This window comes from Nyctibius grandis, chromosome 3 (genome assembly GCF_013368605.1).
Source record: "Nyctibius grandis isolate bNycGra1 chromosome 3, bNycGra1.pri, whole genome shotgun sequence".
Classification (NCBI taxonomy): domain Eukaryota; kingdom Metazoa; phylum Chordata; class Aves; order Nyctibiiformes; family Nyctibiidae; genus Nyctibius; species Nyctibius grandis.
Window position 1 is genome coordinate 11,238,875 of NC_090660.1, and position 12,109 is coordinate 11,250,983.

Consider the following 12,109-nt stretch of genomic DNA (forward strand, 5'->3'; position numbering starts at 1 on the left):
TCTGTCGCGGGCCCTCGGGCTGGCCGGGCAGCGGTGACCCCACGAGACCCTGCCTCCGGCACTCCCTAGTTGCACAAGCCGGGGGCAAACCTGCCTCGGAGGGCACCGAGCCTCCCCGCGGGGCACTTCTGAAGCAGCCCCTCCGCCCGGCGGCTCCAAGGGCCGGGGCCCGCCGCGCGGGGGGGCATCCAGCTGTTGCCGACAGCTGTGTGTCAGCCCCGGCTGGGCCGCGGCCGAGCGCGGGGTCCGCCCCGCCGCCGTCCCCGCCCCTGCGAGGAGGAGGAGGAGGAGGAACCGAGAGTGCCCGACCCGGTGGCTTTTAGGGGGGGGCAGGCCACTCAGTTGTTAGAGCCCAGGGCCTGCGCTCCTCTTCCAGCTGCTGCGTCTGCTCGTTTCCAGCGCTACGGCCGCCAGGCTGGCTGCTGCCCGGCCTCCCCTCCTCCTTTTGCCGGTACCTACCTCAAAACCTCCGGAGGCTGCGGGGCTCCGCTCTTGAAGGAGGAGGAAGCTGGGTTTGCAAAGGCAGAAGGGAATTGCACTGTAACTGGGTGGCGGGGGGAAAAGGGGGAGGGGGAGGGCAGAGAGGAGAAAAAAAAAAAATTAGAAAAGAAAAAAAAAACCCAGCGGGGCTGACTCTGGGAGCGGGTCTCGCCGCCCAGGACCCGCACGCCCCGGCGGCCACGCGTGGGTGCAGAGCGCGTCGCGGCGCGCAGGGCCGGGCGGAAGATGCACACGACGCAGAAGGACACCACTTACACCAAGATCTTCGTCGGAGGCTTGCCCTACCACACCACCGACTCCAGCCTGCGCAAGTACTTCGAGGTCTTCGGGGACATCGAGGAGGCGGTGGTCATCACCGACCGGCAGACGGGCAAGTCCCGGGGATACGGCTTTGTAAGTGTCGGGGCGCGGGGCAGGGCGGGGGGAGCGGCGGGGGCCGGGGAAGGCGGCCGGGGCGGGGGCAGGTGGGCGGCTGCGGGGGCATCGCGGAGAGACTGGTGCGGGGGCCGCTGTGAGGGGCCGGGCAGCCCCGGCCTGGGGGAGCCGGGGGGGGTGTCCGGCGTTTGGCTTTTTTTGCTTTGCTCTTCCCCCCCCCTTTTTTTTCTCTCGCTGCTGGGGAGTTTGGAGAGAGGCGGGGGCGGGGGAGGGAGATTACTGAAAAAGGAGATTGAGGGGGGGAATTGCCTAATTTCGCGCAGCGCCGCCGGCGCGCCTGTTGCTCCCTGATACGGCCGCGCCGGGGGTTATCTGCCGGCGGCGGAGCCCGGCCCGCGCCCTCCGCCCTGCGCCGGCCGCGGCTCCCGGTGCCCCGCGCCCCGGTCCCGGCGCCCGCTCCCCGCTGCCGGCGCCCCGGTACCTGCCGCGCCGGGACGCTCCGCTCGGCGGGCGGGGGTCGGGGCGGGGGTCCCTCCTCGCCCCGGCCCTCCCCCAGCGCCGCCCGGGGGGCAGCTGGGTCGCTGCCGTGGGCGAGAGGCTTCTCCTTCCCCGCGGAAAGGGATCTAATGCGCGGCATCGCCCGTTAAGGTCACCATGGCTGACAGAGCTGCTGCTGAAAGGGCTTGTAAAGACCCCAACCCCATCATCGACGGCAGGAAAGCCAACGTGAACCTGGCGTACCTGGGTGCCAAGCCGCGGATAATGCAGCCAGGTGAGGAAGCGGCCCTGGACGGCTTTTTCTCTCTACCTCACGTTTCTGAAGAGAGCAAAACTTTAAAAAAGGTAGCGCTGTCCTGCGCTTTCCTGAAGTACACTCAGCGTTTAGGTGTGCTTTGGGTTTGCTTTTTAAATGCAGCGTGTAGTAACTTTCTGGCTATTTTGTACATGTGCCTTATTGAAAAAACAAAAGCAATCAGAGATGAAGTATCTGCGGTTCCCCAGGAAGACTTCCACAGCTCAGACGCTTCATTGGTTCTTCCAGCTGCTGGGAATGTGGAGGCACTGACCATTTACAGTATCGTTGCAGGGAAAGATTGGCCTAGGAATGAATCGCTTCCAATGTGTGCGGTCTTATTAATACAAACAATATCTTAATGCAAACTCCTCAAACAGATGGGAGCTATTATGCAGACTTTAAAATGAAACGTCTCTTCCTAAGACCACATCTGAGCCAGTCTGATGTCCTAGCCACTTGCCAAACTGCTGCTTTGCAGCACGAGCGACAGGAGCGCAGAGTGTGTGCACATTTGTGCTCTAAAGGAGGCTGCTCTGAATTCCCGTGTGCTTAGCCTGAGGAACACTCCTGTGAGTAATTAAGCACCCACCAAAGAAAGAAGGGGTTTATGCTTGGGCGCTTGAAGAACAGAAATGAAGTTAGGATTTGACCCCCACGCTAAGTCCTCATGAGTAGAGATGGATCGAATTTAAGTCTCTAAAAAGTACACAAATACACTGATGAATAGAAAGTGCCATATAATTCTTCAGAGGCTAAAGTTAGGACCAGAATGGAGCACAAAATAAAATGTGAATGAAAACCTTGTGGTTGTTTAGAAAAAGTTGTTCTAAACATCTCTAGAAAAGCGTGTGCTTTGCTGTTTTAAATTCCGTATGCATGTATGTGTGTGCGTGTATATATGGATTGATATATTTTGCTTTCTAATTTGTGCTTCTGCAGCCTTTCAGACATCGTCACTGGAGGTTGTTAGCGAAGGCTGTTACTCTGCATTTGTGTGCATATATATAACATAAATAAGTGGCCAAAAGAACACCCATAGAGAAAATGTGATGTGTTTTTGTTGGTAGGTTTTGCCTTTGGTGTCCAGCAGCTTCATCCAGCTCTCATACAGAGGCCTTTTGGGTAAGTCTGTTCAATGGGACCTCAAACAGGGGAGGAAAAATCTTTTTTTTTTAAAAAAGGAAAGAAAAAGTATGATCCTTGAAGGCCTCTTGCAGTAGCAGCCTTATAAAACTCATCAGCGATGCTGAAGTTCTGAGACATATAAATGTATACCCGTAAATGCACTCACCTTGTCGGTCATGTTCTAAATGCCGCAGCTGAGTCAAGTTGTGTGGGACGTGTCCCTTCTACCTAAGCAGTCCAGTCCCGTATGACCCTAGATAAAACAAGGAGGTATGACTTGATGCAAGATTGCTGTGCCCCATTTTTCGTTTTTCAGCTTGACTCAATGTTATTTATCTCTTTCTAATCTGACAGGGATCGTTTACAGTTAAGATAACTGATCAGAAGGATATGATGATAAGAGGTGGAATAGTTCTGTTTGGAATTAAACTCTGTAACCAGTAGACTCAAACACAAACAAGCTAAAATGGTGATTAACGATGCATGTATGTTTTTTTTCATATAGTCAATAGACCTCCGTGTGCTTTTTTTTTTTTATTTATCTATTACAGTAATGAAGTGGTGTTGATAGCTAAACTGTGTGCTTTTATTTAATTGAAAGAGCTGTAGTGAAAGTTTTCTGGGGGGATCTTTTTGGTTTTGTTGTTGAGGAGTGACTTTGCCATGGGGAGCAAAGGGCCTTTTTTTTTCCTTGCTTTCAAGCTGTAGCCTGTGACTTTTTTAACCATATTTTGTAGTGAGTGCTAAATTGTGTGACTTCTTGATTTTTAAGTAAATCAACGTATTGCTTGCATGTTCATAATTTTTTGGGGGGGGTTTGTTCTTGGGAGGGGTGTGGAGCTCCTTATTAACAATGTGCGTCAATTTGGGCTTTCTAATTGGAGATTTTTTTTCTTCAACCTGTCTTTAATATGTAGCGCGTTTCTCCTTTACTTTAGTATACTATTCCTAAGTAGATCTAACTCTTGCTTCTTACAGGCATATAATTAGGAGGTGAAGTCTGCTTTAAACTTTCCATACAGTGTCACTTCACTAATGCACACTGACTGAGAAACTCATTGCAAAATAATGCATTTTGCTAATTAATGAGTAAGCTAACAATAAAGTAGGGAAAATGTATTTTGTTTATTTGACCAGAATAGCTTTAGAATACAGTACCTAGCTGTTATTAAGCAACAATAGCTTCTCAGTAGTTTGATTTATCAAAACTGAAGGAAACAGTTCCTGTCCTCAAAACAGTAGGAAAAAGTTTTCCTAGAAACTTTACATATTTTTAAAAGAGAATGTTGATTCTTCTGAGACACGTGGGGAGGTTGTGGAAAACTTTCTGTCTTTTTTTTTCCTTCTTATGATTATCCTTTACTGTATTTTGTTCGACTTCTTTGAAGTGTGAGGAGACGACAGTGTATGTGCAGGGATCAGTTTATGATGCCTGCGCTAAGGTAGGCAGGAGGCAGAGCACGTTTTCTCCAGAGCTGTTAAGTCCTGTTGCAAAGAGGAATCAGTGGACTGCATGGAGATCAGCGGTGGAGAGACTGAGTGTTTGCTGAGCACAACAGAAAAAGAGAACCTGTGGCAATCCATTGCTAAAAGGACTGTGCAAATGTAGGGCTCTTTCTTGCTTTCCTTAGCCAGAGCCAACAATAGATCATGTAAATCACGTTTAGGTCAGGGAAATGCTTCCAGCAGGCTGAATAAGGTTTTATTTCTAATGCAATGTACATAAATCTTAAGAAAAGGAATGTTAGCTGCAGGGTCAGGTGTATATCAAATTGGTCATTTTTAATCCTTGGCTTTTGCCTTTCTTTTGCTATGTGCAAACGAAGGAGATAGATAGATATTACTAATCCTGCTTCCTCCTCAAAATTTCCCATGGCCTGTACCTTTTCTAAAGAATGTAGTTCAAATTAAGAAGAACAGCATTCATTAGGATGAACGAACATCTTTGTTCTCTATATTCCTTGGCAATAAGAGGGGTTGTTTCAGTGCTTACTTGAATCTGTTTTTATTGAAGAGTTCACTCTTAGAGGGTGTTACATGGATTGCACTGAAATATATGGTCACCTTAAAGCCTTTCCTCCTGCTGTGCAGCTGCACTTTTTAAAAGTACACTTTACTAATATGCTGTGTAAAATGAGTAGTAGTGGTGATTCACTACCAATACTCTGCTAATCCATACACAAAAGCTCCAAATGTGGTTTTTTTTTCCTACCAGCATGCAAATTAGTGAGGTGCTGCCATATTCTGGTGTGGTCAGCAGTGTTTTGATATAGTTCCCCACCTATCAAACGAGAAACTGAAAATAATTGCATTATGTTACATTACTTTTACTGAGAAGATGCAGAAGTACAACATTCTGAATTAAGTACAGCATTATTGTGGTGGAGGGAGCCAGAAACTAGATTAGCTTCAATGCATGAAGCATTTAAAATGCTGGAAATTTTTCTTTATTCAGTGCTGCAGAGATCAATTCATCCACCAAATAACATTTCTCCCTGCTCTTTACATTCAGTGTCTGTCTTACTGTTGGTGTTTCGTAGAAAGCTGTTTCATCACAGGACTGGTTATCCATACAGCTCTGTTTTCAGGATTGTTTATTAAAATACTATCTCTGAATTCAATAGGAATTTAAGGAGGGAGAAGATGACTTTGCCTCCTAAAATAGCTTTTCTCATTTGCTTATGTAATTTTTACTTTAATATTGGTGGGAAAATATGAGGTTATACAGAGGTACTGGTGTAGGATATGACTTGTTCTGTTGGACAGATTTTTTTTTTATTATCTGTCCAAAACTTGTACCTCGATCAAAATGAGAACATTCCCACTGTTTTTAGTAAGGCCAGAGTTAAATCCAAAGTGATTAAGTAAGTTCATTATCAAATTCTTAGCTGATACTACCTCCTTGGTATTATCTTCCAAGAGAGAAGGAAAAGCCCTCTCTTGAGTTTATGATCAAAAGACCCTTATAATACTAGACTACAGATAATCTGGAGAGAGGGTATGAAGCGGAACAGTCAGAAGTTAACCTGCAGAATGCTAAATGTCCTCTTAATGGTATCAGACACAAATTTCAAAGGAAGCATATTAAGGGTCTTGTATGTCTTGATGTTTACGTAACCTATTTCTGCTATAAGGAAAGCCGTGAGTGGGTGAAAATCTACTCTTTAATTATACTTAAAAACCAGATGATGCCCTGCAAGGGCCAAAGCAAAACATTTAGTTCAAAGTTCAGTATCTACATTCACAATAATTTAATGTCGAGAGTCAATGATGTGCTACTACTGCTGAAATCCTATATGCCACAGCTCTCTGCATTAGCCTAGAACGTCCTTCCTTTCTTTTGAAACAATTAGCTTTTACTTTATTATTGCTTATAGGATTATTGTTGAGGTCTTAGTTAAATACAAATCTTCTAACAATGAAGGTCTTAAGGCACATGGCAGGAGTGTATGTCATTCAATTTTTAATATCCCAAAGCTACAGTTACTGTAGCTAAAGTTAAATGGGGCTTCCCTTTTCCTTTATTGGAAAAGCATAAAACAATAAATGTAAGTTCCAAAATAAAAACTACTGCCAGTAAAGAAAGCTTAGAGCGTGTATAATTCTCACACTCTTACTCTCAAAAGTAAAGCAGCAGCTTTTTTTTAAAATTAAAGATACTAAGGGTATCCAGCATAACTGGGAATTGCTTTTTCAGCTTTTGACCTGGCAGAGCGTTAAAAGCCGTTGGGTTCTGAATGGCTGAGATCTACATGTGCTGGCCTCTGCAGTAGGTAGAAATTTCCTTTGGCCATATAAAGCCATTTTACTCAACTCAGAACAGTTGTAGCATGACAGATGATCAAAAATAGCCCCACTGCAGCTTATGCTGTCAATCATCATGTGTGAAATGGCATGGTGGTGAGGAGCCTGCACAGGGTTTATGTTTATTGTGGGGTAAGATGTGGCAAATAGATAATGTTTCATAACTTCACCACCTGTTAGTTTCTTGGCTTAAATAAAACAAGTCACAAGAGTTTAAGTGGGAGCACATGTATCTTTCTGTCTTGTTCAAGGATATGGCCGAGTGTCCTCATGTCTTCAGAAAATCTTAGTAACATCAGTTCATGTCAACACAAGCATCCAGATAAGCTTGCTTACTGTCTCTTCTGTTAGAATTACTCTCTTTTATAAATGCTGTATGTAAAGATTCCTTTGATGTGGTGTTAAATGGACTCGTAACGATGCAGAAGAGGCTCTCGGTGACTTCAAATTTGGTTTTATACCTCTTTCCTTAATACTTAAAAAATGTGGTATTATATTTATTAGGACTGTACTTGATTGATTGGTGACCAATACAGAATGCTTGTTTGTGCTCATCCATTTTATATGGAGAGCTCAGGTAATGATGTGTATTTAAATGCACAGAGCCAGCTTAAGTATGCTTCAAATGCACTTCTGGCTAATGACTTCATAAATTAGGTGAGTGTTAAAAACCCAACTTATGGTTTTGTTTTATGTTTTCTTTCCTTCCCAATCCCTATTTGTCACTCTTTTTTTTTTTTTCATTTCTCCCTTCGCACAGTAGGAAATGAGTTTCATTGACATGTTGGGTTTTTATGATTGTGGTGTTCATGCCTTAAACATGGCAACTGAACATTTCTCTCTGTAATATTCCTATTCAATCAACTGAGCTCTTTTTTTCTTGAAAAGAAAACTAGGCTGTTCTAGAGCCTGACTATCACTTACTTTAAACTATGTTTTTCTATAAATCTAGTTGACAGTGTCCCTTCTGATTGAAATGTTTCCTTGTTGACCACTTAAGTAAATCTTGAAGTTATTTTAAAAATGAAACAAACAGAAAAAAACCTTTCCTTTAAATCTTTAATTTGGAGAAGAGAGGACAGTTTTTACCGTTGCAATTTGCATCTGTGCTTACAGTGCACTAAAAGGTTGGTGCAGTCCTTAGAGTTGTCTGTAAAGGTAAAGTTCAGTATGAAATAGTAGTAAATCTGCACAGGCAGTTTTTCATGGGTTTATAAAGATTCACTGACTGGAAAGGAGTTGCATATATGAAGGACTTCTCTGTGGAAATCCAGATGCAAGACAGGGTTATGACTGTCAAATGATAATTATATTGAGTATATTATTTTTTAAAATCATATCATATGATAAAATACAACTGTGAGATGAACTTGTATGTACACTTGTGTGCTAAGACAATGATATCACCAATTTTTCAAAACTGAAGGGCTAAGTAAACAAGCCAAGGAAGCCAGTTTTGTGACTTGGAGGAGATGGGAAAGTGTGTACTGATCTGTTCAGAATGGTTCTCTCTTAAGCTGTAAATTTGTTTTTTTCACTTTTGTTAAGCACCAGATTTATTTAGACTTAATCCTGTGCCCACCTCCCAAAAAGCTCTATGCTGTATGTCTTGCATAGAAATAAACAAGCTGGCACAAAACAGGACATCAGTGGCCTGATAATCAAACAGGTTTGACCCTTGTGTCCTTACAAACTTTTATAAAAGTGTGATGCACATGTACTTAGGAGTCACTGTTATGGATTTTAATAGCATCTATGTAGCTTCCCCTCAATGGCCTCTTGTGACGGAGTGAGCTGCACTATCGTTCGTTTGGAAAGTGTGATTCTTGCTGTGTTTACCACACTTGTGAACTTTATTTAAACTCCTTTGTCGCCTGTGTTGTTTTTTTTTCTTATTTTTAATAAGGGTGACTGAGGTTGCAGAGAAATTAATGTGTGCTGAGTCTGCATAGCAACTTAAGTAGGGTTGCCACAATACACTCTTTCCCCCTGTCCCCGAGAAGACTTTACATAGAGTTAGGGTTCAACCATTTTGTTGCCTTATTGGCTATTGTCAAACTCATTACAGTGATGCTGTCAAACTGCTCAGTTACTAATAATAGAGGTATTGCAGGAAATAATTTTACTAAGAGTCGAGTAGTTAAGTGAGAAGCAGGGTAATAAAAATTACTTACAGGTGTTTTGAAAAACAAATACCGCAATTTTCCAGATGGAATAATCAAGCTTACTCCTTTAGAGTTGTCTTAAAACTGACATCAGTAATCCTGGTCCCTGTAAAGAATTTAATAGCTTTAAACATAATATCCTCAAGCAACATTAAACACTGCTATTTAACTCAGCTATAATGCTGTGCTTTGGAGCGATGCATCTCTTCGGGCCAGTGAACTGATAATTGGTCCATTCAGTCTGGTTATTGTGGCAACCCTATGCACATAACAACAACTAAATTGAGTTTGTTTTAGTTCGGAGTATGGATACGGTGCGTAGGCGCTGACTCGCGTACCAGCTCTAACTCCCTCTCCCATCTTTCAACAGGATACCTGCTCACTATGTCTATCCACAGGCTTTTGTGCAGCCCGGAGTGGTAATTCCCCACGTTCAGCCCGCAGCAGCCGCTGCTTCCACGACGCCCTACATCGATTACACCGGAGCTGCCTATGCCCAGTACTCGGCCGCCGCGGCCGCCTACGAGCAGTACCCGTACGCCGCCTCGCCGGCCGCCGCTGCCGGGTACGTGGCGGCGGGGGGCTACGGCTACGCGGTGCAGCAGCCCCTCACCGCAGCAGCGCCCGGGACCGCCGCCGCGGCCGCTGCCGCTTTCGGCCAGTACCAGCCCCAACAGCTGCAGACAGACCGAATGCAATAGCAGATGGACTCCTGAGGGAAGCTCGCCCTTTCTCTTCCTCTTTCAGCCTTCCAGTATAAGTAGTTAATCAGAGACAATCGATATTAACTAAGGAGCTTTAAGGAAAGCGATGCTATTGCAAAACTAAAGATTTTTATTCCACTGTCTTCATACAGTATGCATCCAAATCATGTTGTTAGAGGGGAGGGGTAGTGCGGCATGTCTAGTTTCAAGTATCAAGCCAGAAGAAAATGGGGAAAAAAAATACTGTACTGTCATGAAAGAGTGGCAGGAGTAGCAATGGGACTTCACATTTTCAAACGAACAAACAAACAAGAACCAAAAAAAGCAAAGGTGTACTTTTTACAGTATCAGGGAAGCAAAACTGCCTTTTATAAGTAAGAAAATGGTATTTGAAAAGTTTGAACCAGGGAAAAAACTGAGTCAGCAATATGTAATCTTTATCCATTGTAAGAGGAAACAAGCTTAAAGCACTGATTGTCCTTTCTAGCTTTCAGAAGTTGTCTTCGTGAGATAGTACCTTCTCACTGTCTCACTAACGGGCATCGAACAACCCAAGGAAGATGGCCGGCTAGTAAGATGGCGGACAGACACCAAAGTTATTTTCTTCTCTGTCCTCTGGATGAGTGGAACTATGGAGCAAGTGATGTGGAAGTAAGGGGTGCAACAGCTGTAGAGACAATCAATAACACAGACAGTTCTGGACAGAACACATCACTCGTGCTCATGTGATGAGCTTGTCACATCCTAATCCCTCGCCCCATCCTGTTTCACTTTTGGGAAACTTTAACTGCTGGTGTCAGCTATTCTGATTCTAAAATAGGATCAGCCCTTTACTACAACAGCCTTCTCTTTCTATTTATTGCATCTATTCGTAACTTGTGAATAAAGGCAGGAAGAAGCTTAATGAATTAAAACCTTTAAGAACTGTTTTAAGGGAATTTTCTTTTCTGAAACCATTTGTACAATTTTAATATCTATTTCAGGATTATATTTAAAATATTTATTAGCAAACATACAGTACACAAGGCGACTTTTGTTACCAAGACTGCAGTTCTTGAAGGGTTAATGGTATGTGATTTATACTGTGCCTTAATTGTTATGCTATTTAAAAAGAAATATTTATTTTGAAAGTTTTACTATGCTGCGCTCTAAAGAAAGCGACTTTAGATGTGACACTGTAAAATTATGTATTCATCTCATGGCATAAATTATTTAGTAGGCTTAGATGTAGCATATTAAATATTAACCTAATTAACTAAGGATGTTGACTTGGGTTTATTTAAATTCAGTATGTGCACTGTATGAGGGTACTCTTAAATTAACACTTTTTTAGGTTTTTACAGAAAATATTGCTAGTTCATTCTTTTTCCCTCTACTAGTTTTTCATGTAGACCTCTCAAGTACATTAGTGCTGTTTTCTCACTCATCTGTACGTAGACTGACTATTTTTCCCTTTGCTAGAAAATGCTGCTTTACATTGTCCTGTGAAACTACAATACTTGCAATTTTTATTCTTGACCGAAATGGAATTTAATATTTTACACTGTATTGGATTTTTTTATACTTGAACAATTTCATACAAGGGAAGACAGGATAGCATTTTTATGGACTTTATCCAATGTCACTGGATTTATTTTAAGTATTCTGAATACTAGCCAGTGTTACAATGTAGACATGACTCTCCTGTGCATATTATTTATTCAGTATGTATATTGCTTTACAACATTTCAGATCTCTTAATCTATTCACTCGTATTAATACAATAAAAAAATGTTGTCTCATCCCGTCTAGTGATGTTCTTGCTCAAATTGTCTTAGATCTTGTTTAGTTAAAACTAGGGGGGCAACCTTTTATGTCATTTTCCTAGTCTGTGGGGTGAATAGCATAAACAGTAAATACATAGACTGATCTGAACTGTATTACATGGAGGAAATTCTACAGAGAAGATGGAGAAGATCCATCCTGAGAGTTATCATAATTCATAGTGGAAGGGACTTTGGGAGGTCCCAGGTTGCTTACGGCTTTGTCCAGTCAGGTCTTAAGATCTTCCATGTGGAGTCTGCACAACCCCTCTGGGTAATCTATTCCGCTAGCTAATTATCCCCATAGTGTCATTTTTTTCCTCTTCTATCTAGCCAGAGCCTTCCCTCTTCATTTATAACCTTCGTCTCTCATTCTTTGGCAGAGAGCCCAGCCCTATCTTCTCGGTAACCTCCTCTTAGGAACTGGAAAGTTGCTGTTCTCTTCCATAGGCTGAACAAAACCCAGTGCCTCAGCCTCTCCTTATGAGTCTCATGCTTCAGCCTCCAGCCACGCTGTTGGCCCTCCAGTGGAGTCGTTCAAGTTTATCAACAGCTTTAATGTACTGGGAGACTCAAGACTGGACCCACTGTGCCAGCTGTGGTCTAATGAGTGCTGAGTAAAAGGGAATAATCAATTCCCTTGATCTGCCATCTGTGCTCCTGTTGATAGAATCTGATGTACTTTCACTGCTACCAGAGTTTACCACTGACCAGAGTGAACCAGAGTTCAGCCTGCTCCAAGCCTCCCATGTCCTTTTCAGCAGAGCTGCTACCAAGCCAGTCATGCCCTGGGGTATGCAGGGGGTTTGTCTGAGGTAAAGGACTCTCTATTTGTTC

At 43.3% G+C, this 12,109-nt stretch overlaps 1 protein-coding gene across 1 annotated transcript; it reads left to right on the top strand.

Moving 5' to 3' along the window:
- The first annotated feature begins 312 nt into the window (after positions 1–312).
- Positions 313–11,251, top strand: RBM24 (RNA binding motif protein 24). The gene is made up of 4 exons (XM_068395839.1): positions 313–894; positions 1,525–1,648; positions 2,740–2,794; positions 9,137–11,251. The coding sequence occupies exons 1-4, from the start codon at positions 727–729 to the stop codon at positions 9,465–9,467; spliced, it is 678 nt and encodes a 225-aa protein (XP_068251940.1). The 5' UTR covers positions 313–726; the 3' UTR covers positions 9,468–11,251.
- Positions 11,252–12,109: the final 858 nt, after the last annotated feature.